The sequence below is a fragment of the Mesoplodon densirostris genome, chromosome 1 (assembly GCF_025265405.1).
Source record: "Mesoplodon densirostris isolate mMesDen1 chromosome 1, mMesDen1 primary haplotype, whole genome shotgun sequence".
NCBI lineage: Eukaryota > Metazoa > Chordata > Mammalia > Artiodactyla > Ziphiidae > Mesoplodon > Mesoplodon densirostris.
Window position 1 is genome coordinate 42,208,665 of NC_082661.1, and position 10,996 is coordinate 42,219,660.

At 42.1% G+C, this 10,996-nt stretch overlaps 1 protein-coding gene across 1 annotated transcript; it reads left to right on the top strand.

Annotated features, from left to right (window-relative positions):
- The first annotated feature begins 5,898 nt into the window (after positions 1–5,898).
- On the top strand, positions 5,899–8,226 carry DKK1 (dickkopf WNT signaling pathway inhibitor 1). Its single transcript, XM_060117269.1, has 4 exons — positions 5,899–6,144; positions 6,378–6,540; positions 7,706–7,849; positions 7,973–8,226. Exons 1-4 carry the CDS (start codon positions 5,899–5,901, stop codon positions 8,224–8,226), a joined length of 807 nt encoding a protein of 268 aa, XP_059973252.1.
- The last annotated feature ends 2,770 nt before the right edge of the window (positions 8,227–10,996 follow it).

Here is a 10,996-nt window from a genome sequence, read left to right on the forward strand (position 1 = left end):
GCTTGCACAGTTTATATATCGCTCCTCTTCCCCGCTGAAACTAATAGTTCTGTTTCTAGCCCATATCCTGACCCACTCCCTGGTGATTCTAAGACCGGGTCTCGGGACACAAAAGTGTTATCAAGGTCCTGCTTTCTATTTTTCACCTCAAGGTCCCATTGCAATTCACTAGTCTCAGATTTAGTCATTGTCAAAAAAATTCAGCTCTAAAACATTACAATCAATTTTGTGAATCAAAAATATTTCTTACTCTCTCTCTTGCTTTCCATCCATATATATGTGCCTGTGTTTGTGTGCATGTGTGTGTAGAAACTAAAAGTAAACAGTGGTTTCGTTTGAGTGGTGGGTTTGCACACGGCATTTATTTCTTTTTTTGAACTCTCTGTGTTTGCTGAATTTCCTCCAAGAGAATGTATGATGTAAACTAGAAATCTCTCTCTCTCTCTCTCTCTATATATATATATATATATATCCAACTTTTAAAAAATATCACCTGGTTCAAGTAATTTACCTTATTTCCAAAGACTTAAACCTTGTATGCTTTCTTCAAAATCAAAATATAGGGCTTCCCTGTTGGCACAGTGGTTAAGAATCCATCTGCCAGTGCAGGGAACATGGGTTCAATCTCTGGTCCGGGAAGATTCCCACATGCTGCGGAGCAACTAAGCCCGTGTGCCACAACTACTGAACCTGCACTCTAGAGCCCACGAGCCACAACTACTGAAGCCTGTGTGCCTAGAGCCCATGCTCCGCAACAAGAGAAGCCACCACAATGAGAAGGCCGCGCACCGCAAGGAAGAGTAGCCCCCGCTCGCTGCAACTAGAGAAAGCCCGTGTGCAGCAATGAAGACCCAGTGCAGCCAAAAATAAATAAACAAAAAATTTTTTAAATGAAAAAAAAAACAAAATATAGTATTGATGTCAGGGATTATAATTGTACCTTTAGGCTGCCTGAAAGAACAGGCCTCTTGCATGATGTGCTTATTTAATCAGAGTACAAAAGGCCATGCCCTGGCAGTCCTGAGACAGAGAGAGAGAGACAGAGAGAGAGAGAGAGAGAAAGGTGGGGAGGGGAGGGAGAAAGATGCTTTTGTAGTCAGAAGGGACCTCTCCAACCAGCCCCCCATGCCATTTTAAAAGTGAAAGACCAACACCAGCACTGAGAGCTAAGTGGCTTGACCAAGTTCCCATATTTACCAGCCAGCTGGTGGCTGTCACACTAGCAGTCCCCAGCGTGCAGTGTTCCAGCCCCAGAATCCTGAAACCACGGCACAACACTTTTCTTGGGCATGACCCTTGCAAAGTGCTTGCATTATAAAGGGGGTAATAAGGAACTCAGTGACATGGAGGGAAATCATTTTTCTCTAGCTCTGGAGACTGTTTTAAGAGGATCTTGCATCCTGCCTTCTGCTGTCATTGGTCTGTCTTCATGGCTGGAAATGTTGAATCCTTTAGGGAATGTTAAAGGGCAGTTTTGTACTCCTTGTAACTACATACCACAGGACCTTTCTGAGTGCAGGACATCAGAAAAGTTCCTCTCTGATTTTTAGTTAAAAGTTTCTGGGTTCTGAGCTCTATTCTCAGATGAGCTTTTAATGTCCTGCTTCTGTAAAACATATCTTCTGAGCTAGGGTAGAAAGCTACCATGGAGCCTGATTTATCAGGGCTGACCATCTCCACTGACCAAATAAACATAATCATTGCAAATCTCGCCTTCTTTTTTGAGTGAGGAGTGCAGAAAAACCTAATCCATCCTCTCGGGAGTCATAACTTGGGCCTGCTCTAAAAGCTCTTTTAACATCAGGAAGAGCATTAAGACCCAAATCTTTTAAAGGCCAATGAGAAAGTCATAAGAATTTTTTTTTAAACTAAAGTCAGGAATGAGGAATCCCTACTCTAAATTCAAGATCAGTACTCCAAAAATGTTGGCTACACTCACCATAAGGAATGACATTTATTCAGTGTTTCCCAGTGAAGTAAAACAGATCTGCTTCCTTTGATTTAACAAAGAGAAAGAAGCAAAGAAGGAGGGAAGGAAGGGAGAGAGGAAGGAAGAAGAAAGGAAGAGAGGAAGGTAATGAATTAAAAATGTAGCAAAAAAATGTAGCAGTTACATAAGAATCTGAAATAGCAAAGATGGCAAACAGTTTGCAAATAGCATGGTGATTTTTGGAGTGTATTTTCCTGTCTCCCTCATGGATGAAGAGGCTGATGAATATTCTATGCCAGACATACAGCAATTAGAATGTGAGGAAGGCACACATTATGCCCTTCCTGAGTTATGTGGTTCAATTCCACGTTGGTAAACATTTCACCTATTCTAAAATCTAATCCACAGTATTAAACTTACTGCATTAATTATGGTTCTATTTAAACCAGATCAAATAAGAGGCAGGGTTTCCCTAAATAAGCTAGGCCTAATAAACTAAATACACCTGCCCCAACTTCTATCACCTCTGTCATCTATCTCCCGGGAGAGACTCAGAGTCATCAGAACACTCTCTTCCCCAAGGTTTGTTGGTCACAATTCCTAGACCTAATATGTCCCAAAATATAATCTTCCCCATGACCTAATATGTACCAAAGTATAATCTTTTGGAAAAGCTCTTCCTCCATTCCATGTAGGTATATTTGTTTCCTCAACTACTCTACTATAGACAGAAAGCTTTCTGAGGACAAAAAGGCTGCCTTTAATATTTTGCGGGTATATTCCCAAAGGGACTAGGGTAGCATTCTGCATATAATGGTCACTCACTGAATTTAAACTGGATGCTGGTGGAACAACGAACTTCACTTTATCTCCTTACTCATCCTGCACTTTTGTGGCCACTGAGCAAACTCAATCATGAAAAGGATGTTCAAATTGAGATTCCATCGACAAACTAAGTCTTCCCATTTGGAACAGAGGGTTGGCCTGCTACAGACCCAGCTCTCTCTGAGGACCTCCTATATAAGTTCTTTCCTGTATAATTTGAGAGCTTACTTCCCCTCCCCCCTCTAAATTATTTGTAGATAGATAACCTGAGTACTCATCTTTTTTCACACAGCACCACATACACCACATACAGTGCTTAGCTCATAGTAGGAACTCAGATATTGACCAATTCACTATTATTAGCTTTTCAAATCATGACTTCTGGAGGAACGTGGGAAGTGGGGAAGGATCTGCTCATGAAACCCTAATCTTGGCTTAGCTTCTCGAACTCAACACAACAGACTGTCTAAGTTTAATGAATATTAGACCATAACAGACGTACATGTTCAGGGATCAAGACTGAATTTATGCAACATGCCTTTTTGTTGAAGTTTTCCTTTTACTGATTAAATGGTTGCACTTTTTTTTCTTCGGCCTCTAGACAATGGTTTCATTTGTGAATTCAAGTTCTTAATGGACTAAATTCGTTAAATGTTTTAACATTTACCATCTCTTCCAAAAAGAAGAAAAGAAATTGGCTTTCAGTGTGGCAAAGCATATTGTATATTTAAATAGGAGAATGGGAATAGGAAGAAATATTTTAACCCATCCCAAGGGCATGGGATTCTTTCTCCACATTTCAACATTGTAAAAATTCAAGACAGACTCTAAGACTTACTACCACATGGAAGGTACTCAACACATTGATTACTGACATTGTTACCAATATTCTGCAGGTGATAATATGGCACCTAAAATCCCCTATGCCTTCACCTTTTTACCCTACAATACCTCTTCATCTATATAAACTTCATGTTGGCTGAGGGTCATGGCATATCTGCCCAGGGGAGACCTGGTTCATTGCTGATTCTCAACAAAAGGTGTATTGGCTCGTTCATTTCTTAGGCTCATTTTTAAAAAGCCAATATAAACAACCTCCCCTTTGTTTCCGAATTTCAATTTGTTCTGAAAATTTTTAGAGTAGTAGCCAAGTCTAAGTTTCTGTACATGTTCTTAACAAAATCTAAAGAAGTATGTGCAAGTTAATCCATGTTAGAATTTTAAGGAGGAATTATCAGTAAACCAGAGGAAATTTCACAGGATAGATAGAATTTGGGATAGGATGGAGGGGCACCAGTGCAAGTAGAGGCGTTATTAAATAATTGTTTAGAAGATATTCTTAATATGACCTTTGAAACCCAAGGAATTAGAACACAGAGGATTACAAACTTGTTCTTAAAACCCCTCCCTCTCTTAACTTTAGGATTATTATACTACTGCAAGACTACCACTGGCTACACTTGGTGGCGGTCCCAGTAATCAATATAGTAGGTCGGTATGGTATGTAGAGTGATTATAAATACCCTGGAGGTTAGGGAGCACAAAATAAACACACCCTAGGCTTTTTCATTCAACAGTGATTATTCAGTCATCTCTTCTTTTTCTAAATTCACGTAGCAGTTGTCCATCTTCTGATACTTACAACATCAACCTGCTTTAAAGAGAATTGTGTACCTTTCTTATCTGTATTATTACTTTAGTTAGAATATTTGTATTCAATGCACCCCCGCGCCCCCCCCCCCCCCCCCCGCCCACAGAAGGCAACGACATGAAGGATAGCCCACTGCCAGGGCACTAGGCTTCCAATATGTTTTTGTTGAATCAATTATTTGCAATGCATGAGCAGGACGGCATTCTTACACACTAGCCTTACTTTATTATTTTTATACACTGACTTACATGACGACAAATTCACTTTCAGCTTCCCCTTTCCAGAAGCTAGTCTCTTATCTCCCTAGAGCGCGTATTCCCTGGTTCCGGGAACTGTCTGAGTTGGGATCAAACACAGGCGTTCACAAGCTTTGCAATATGAAATACTAATGAGGAAGGCGCTAAGCCTTAAGGGTTTCTTATCCCCCTGCGTTAACCCGCCGCTGAGAAGGGGGAATCAGGGAAGGACCACTGACCCAGCCGTTGGACCCTGTCCGCTTTCGCTCCTGCCACTTTGATCTTGCGCGTCTGCCTAATCAAGTTCATCTACTGCCGCGACTGCTCAGATTCAAAGAACATTAAATCGCTTGATTATCGGATGGTCATTTCCCTCTTCCCTCCACCCCTGATCTAATTTCCAAACACCAGTCTCTCGCCTCCCTCTCTAAACTTCCCATCAAAAGAGAATTAGTTCTTCCTTCTTACCCTCGTTTGATGTGCAAATGTCCTTCTCTTTGCACATTTTTCTCGTGGGGGCGGGGGGGAGGGGAAGAAGGGGGAAGGAATTGAACGAACTTAAAACCGAGGATCTCACCCCAAATCTGCAAACCGTGACTCTAAAGGGTTAATCAGCAACTTGCAAGGGCCACCTGGCCCTCTCACTGAGACGTTTTGGTAGAGACTTTGAATTACTGATCTGGTTGTATTTAATACTGAATATTATTTGTGTGCACAACAAAAAATAGTACTGGCGTAAAGAAGAAAGGAGAAAAGTGGTTTTGCAGAGAATATCACAATGCCTGGCCGAAAAGTATTTCAGATCCCAATGCCCCTACCCCTACTTCAAGGCAAGGGCACCCGAGTTCCTCCCACTTCCCGCATTTATTAAAGTTGTCTCCTCTAATGCTCACTGATTACCATCACCCCGAAGGTGAGCTGGGCAGGGGAACGACTGCGCAAGGGAGGGGCGGGGTGAAGAGTGTCAAAGGCTCCCCTTCATGTACACAAACACACCCCCTTCCAGCCCCTCCCAACGCTTTGAAATCCCAACCCGGCTTTGTTGTCTCCCCCCCGAGGGGCCGGAATGCTCACAGCCCACAGTATAAAGGCAGCCGCGGTGGCGGTGGCGGAACAGAGCCCCGCAGTCAGGACTCTGGGACCGGTGGAGGCTCTCGGAACCCTGACTCTGCAGCTGCGCCAGCACAGCTTCGTGGGGACCAGGCTTGCAAAGCGACATTCCTCCTTTCTCTTTGTCTCCCTTGAGTCCTTCTGAGATGACGGCTCTGGGCACAGTGGGTGCTGCCCGGGTGTTGGTTACCCTAGTAGCTGCGGCTCTTTGCGGTCACTCTCTGTTCGGAGTCAGTGCCACCTTGAACTCGGTTCTTCTCAATTCCAACGCCATCAAGAACCTGCCCCCACCGCTGGGCGGCGCTGCCGGGCACCCAGGCTTCGCAGTCAGCGCTGCTCCAGGAATTCTGTTCGACGGCGGCAACAAGTACCAGACCATTGACAACTACCAGGTGAGAAGGGCCTTGGGGACCTGGGGACGCTGTGACCCTGAAGGGGTCTTATTGGGGGAGGAGGGCGTGGAACGTGCCGTGTGCAGTTCAAGGCGCATTTGGAAACTCTGCCTTTGGGAGCAGTGGGCGGCAGCAGCTTTTGGAGAGGTGGACAGAAAGGGACTGTGATGAGTCCAGGAGTGTGGTACCTGGCTGCCCAGGTGCCTCACCCTCTCCTGGCCCCCTTCCCGCAGCCGTACCCGTGCGCCGAGGACGAGGAGTGCAGCACCGATGAGTACTGCGCGAGTTCCACCCGCGGAGCGGGTGCGGGCGCGCAAATCTGCCTCTCCTGCAGGAAGCGCCGAAAACGCTGCATGCGTCACGCTATGTGCTGCCCTGGGAATTACTGCAAAAATGGTGAGTCGGGTAGCTTCCTTTCGGACTCAAACCATCCCGCGCTTGTGCGCCTACAGTTGGGAGACAATGCTCTCAGCTCTGAGAACGCTGTGGCACCACCTGCAAATGGGAGTTCAGCGTGCGAGGTTCCCCTGAGGAGGAGGAGGTTCCAGGTTAGTGTTTAACCAGGGAGCAAAGAGACGTACAGAGATATTGGAGCTCCTTATCTCCCTTTGTGGCCCTCGATAACTTAACACGACGTCTTACCTCAGAGTGGGCCCTTCCATAAAAATTTGTCTAGAGAGAGCCTTCATACCATTTGAGAAAGAAGATGGGGAGGGAGGTGGAATTATACAGAGACCAAGGAAACCAGACTGGGCGTTTAGTTGCCTTTTCCATTTTTCTTACGGTGCCTCTCACAGCTCTGCCAGACTAGCCTCTCCCTCAAGACCCCTGTTCAAACTATTGTCAGTCAGAAGACAGAGTGATTTATCTGTGCTGGCCGTTCTTAAAGGAGATCTTGATGCCCTCACATCCTGGCTTCTCCATCCTTCTCTGCCTCCTGCTACCTTAAAATAAGTACTCCTCCCCCCAACCACAGATCCACAAAAGTTTAATGTCTCAAAGAGGTAGACTCAGCCAAAGAAGTCTCCAGAAATAAACTTAAGGGTGGCGATCCTCCTTAGGACCCAGTAATACTCCGGGTGAACTAAATCTCTGTAATATAGAAATTATACAGTAAAGTAACTGGTGGTAAAGAGTGTAATCTTCCAGGCAGCAGGCATTGCATTTGCTTAACTTAATCTGGCAGTACCTATATAGCACCAAGGGCAGAGAAGTTATTTTTAAAAACAATTTTTTAAGTGACTGATTTTATTTTTCTTACCCCAAGGGTGATATTAAAATGGGCAGAAATTTCACTGCCACTACCACAGTTAGTGGGAAAGTATTTTAAGTGGCTAGATTGGGGATGTTACATGTGAGTGCACAGTGTACAGACTGCTGCTTCTGTCCTTCTGGGGAGGTTTGCTTTAACACTTGGAAGGAAGTTTGGCTTGTGTTTAAATTAACCTCACTACAGTGAGGTATCTCAAATTGGTGCAGGCATAACAGACTGCCACTGTCACAGCTATTAGCAGTAACAAATTACAGCTCAGGAGTTAATCACTATCTCCTGTTTCCTTAGGAATATGTATGCCTTCTGATCACAATCATTTCAATCGAGGAGAAATTGAGGAAACCATTATTGAAAGCTTTGGTAATGATCACAGCACCTTGGATGGGTACTCCAGAAGAACTACACTGTCTTCAAAAATGTATCATACCAAAGGTAGGTTAAAGTATCTAAAGACTCATTCTTTTTTGTTAGCACATCAGAAGTGTCTTTCGGATCACCTTAATGAAATAACACAGGCTTAGCAGTGACCGTGTACTTTTGCTATTGTCTTCCTAGGACAAGAAGGTTCTGTCTGTCTCCGATCATCAGACTGTGCTACAGGGTTGTGTTGTGCTAGACATTTCTGGTCCAAGATCTGTAAACCTGTTCTCAAAGAAGGTCAAGTGTGCACCAAGCACAGGAGAAAAGGCTCTCACGGGCTGGAGATATTCCAGCGTTGTTACTGTGGAGAAGGTCTGTCTTGCCAGATACAGAAAGATCAGCATCAAGCCAGTAATTCTTCTAGGCTTCACACCTGTCAGAGACACTAAGCCAGCTGTCTGAACACAGTGGATTCCATTTACATAATATATGCTATGAAAACTGTTTGTGACTTTTGTGAGCTCAATCCTTAAGGATGTACAAATTCTGTGGTTACAGTTAAGCATTCCAATAATACCTTCTGAAAATCTGGAGTGTAAGAGCTTTGTTTCTTTGTGGAACTCCCCTGTCATTGATTGCAGTAAATTACTGTGTTGTAAATTTTCAGTGTGGCACTTACCTGTAAATGCAACAAAACTTTTAATTATTTTTCTAAACGTGCTGCATTGTCTATTGTTCCTTTTGTTATGTAAATGTTTGTATACATTGTTATCTTGATTCTGATAAATACTCTATATTGAAATAAATACTTTCAGCCTATTCCATATTGAATTGAAATAAATACTTTCAGCTTATACTTCTTAAATGCAAAACCCTTTCCCCTTTTAATTCTGGAATCTAGAATGTAAGGAGCTTTTGGAATGACAAGTGATAGGTATGTAAGATTTATCATGAAAATATTAGCTTATTTTCCAAAATGTACTCTCTCAGTGCTTAGATTATATTTATCTCTAGGCTGTGATAGTCCTTGAAATAAAATTTAACTTTTAATACCATGAAATATTACAAGTATAAATAAATTTTGGCAGTGTGATCTTAGAGGGCTGTTATGTGTGTGTGTTTGCACGTGTGTAAATACAGTTGACAAATACATGCAGATTTTGTACCAAATTAGTCAATTTGAAGTATCTTAAATACTACTTCATGCCAGGAAGACTTGGTTCCAATTACTTTGATTTTTAAATAATTATTACCTAAAAATCACAAATCCTCTCATTTCGTTCTTTGATTCTCTTGATAGATGAACTGAATATTTCAGTTTTTGCTCAACCAGAAATCTGTTCATTGGAAGAGGATAGGGGTATATTGTTTAAAAGAAAACCCGTAGAAATGAAGTCTAAACTGGCTTTGTGTTTTGCCAACTTTGATACTGACAAATCTGATACCGGGGAAGGAGAGAGCAAATGTCCCAGTTTACACTTATCCTGTAATATTCAAACATCTACATCAAAACCACAAAATGCTGGGTTTAAGGGACTCCAGAGGACAGTGACTGATAAATTGTCTAAAAAGTTTCCTTAAATAACACAGATGTCCTAGAATGTTTGTTGTTTTTGTATTCCCGGAAGTGGTTCAATTTCAAGGAGTTTTGCCAACAGGACACAAGAGTTGGTTGGTTCTTCCCTGAGAAGGGAAATGGCAGGATGTCTGCTGTTACATTCCTTTTGTTTGGAAGTTTCGGCTTCCTCACCCTGGAGAAACTTTCTTTTTCTACATGTGCTAGTTTGCTGATGTGCCAGGAAGGCCAGTTCTAAGGCCTGCCATCTCCAATAAAGCACAACAGAGGAGAGGAAACAGGAAACCCTTTTTTCGAAAAGAAGAAAGAAGGGCCTCTGTTTCAGGAGGGGAGAGGAGGAATCACTTAAAGGGCCTTGGCTGTGGGATTCCTTCATTTATGCCGGAACTGGCCGTGACCAGAGATGCTCCACCTCTGCATATGTTAGCACATCAGCCCTGGTTCTAGCCCTCCTTGCAGCCCATTGCATGACGCAGATGGGAGAATGAGAAACCAACCAAGGGGGGATGACTCTTCTTCCTATCCAGCTGAGGACTTAGGAAGAGATATCAAAAAGAAATTCTGCACATTTATAAAGGTGAAAAAAAGAATATAAAAAAAACTGTAGTTACTTTATTAGCTAGTAATGGAGGCTGGAAGATGGAAGTCAGGTACAATACAAAATCAAAAGAGGATCATTTAAGGAATCTCAAACATTTTAGATAGTGGCTCCTGAAACTTGAATATTATTTTACTTTTAAACAATTTATTTGAATGGAAAATACATGAACTTGGGAATGCATTCACAAAGCATTTTATCAAATGGTAGCATACTCTATACACTGCCCTGTACCTTGCACTTTTTATTTTACATCCTTGCAGATTATTCTGTGTAATATATAGAGAGGTATCTCATTCCTTTTAATGGTTGCCTTAAAGAGTGTAGTATGTTGGAATGGCTATACTGTAATTTAAAGAGTCATTATTGAGAGACATTTAAACTGTTGCCAGTGTTTTTGTTATAACAAATATTGTGCCATCAGTATAGATTCTGTGTGTGTCTTCATGTGCTGATATAGTTGGAGGATAAGATAATGACTCATTTTTGTAGGAAAATCCAAATATAAAAAGCATGCTTGCTGTAGCTACTCATAAGGGGTGGCATGGGCAACATGACAAGATGTCTGTTTATCACTGATCTAGTGATGATTAAACTCTTGCTAAATTGTGTCAAAAGAGGAAGAGGAAAGAGGTTTATCCTATCAATTTTACAGTAAATAGTAATCTGTAGCATTCAGTTAAAGGTAGACTTGTTAGGATTAATCTCCAAAATATACAAGCAGCTCATGCAGCTCAATATCAAAAAAAAAAAAAACAATCCAATCCAAAAATGGGCAGAAGATCTAAATAGACATTTCTCCAAAGAAGATATACAGATTGCCAACAAACACATGAAAGGATGCTCAACATCATTAATCATTAGAGAAATGCAAATCAAAACTACAATGAGGTATCACCTCACACCAGTCAGAATGGCCATCATCAAAAAATCTACAAACAATAAAGCCTGGAGAGGGTGTGGAGAAAAGGGAACCCTCTTGCACTGTTGGTGGGAATGTAAATTGATACAGCCACTATGGAGAACAATATGGATATTCCTTAAA

Bases quoted from the DNA above. Each gene is read 5' to 3' on its own strand.
- DKK1 (XM_060117269.1), top strand. From the start codon at position 5,899: ATGACGGCTCTGGGCACAGTGGGTGCTGCCCGGGTGTTGGTTACCCTA. The intron at 6,145-6,377 runs GTGAGAAGGGCC...CCCTTCCCGCAG, and splicing joins AGACCATTGACAACTACCAG to CCGTACCCGTGCGCCGAGGA. The intron at 7,850-7,972 runs GTAGGTTAAAGT...TTGTCTTCCTAG, and splicing joins AAAAATGTATCATACCAAAG to GACAAGAAGGTTCTGTCTGT.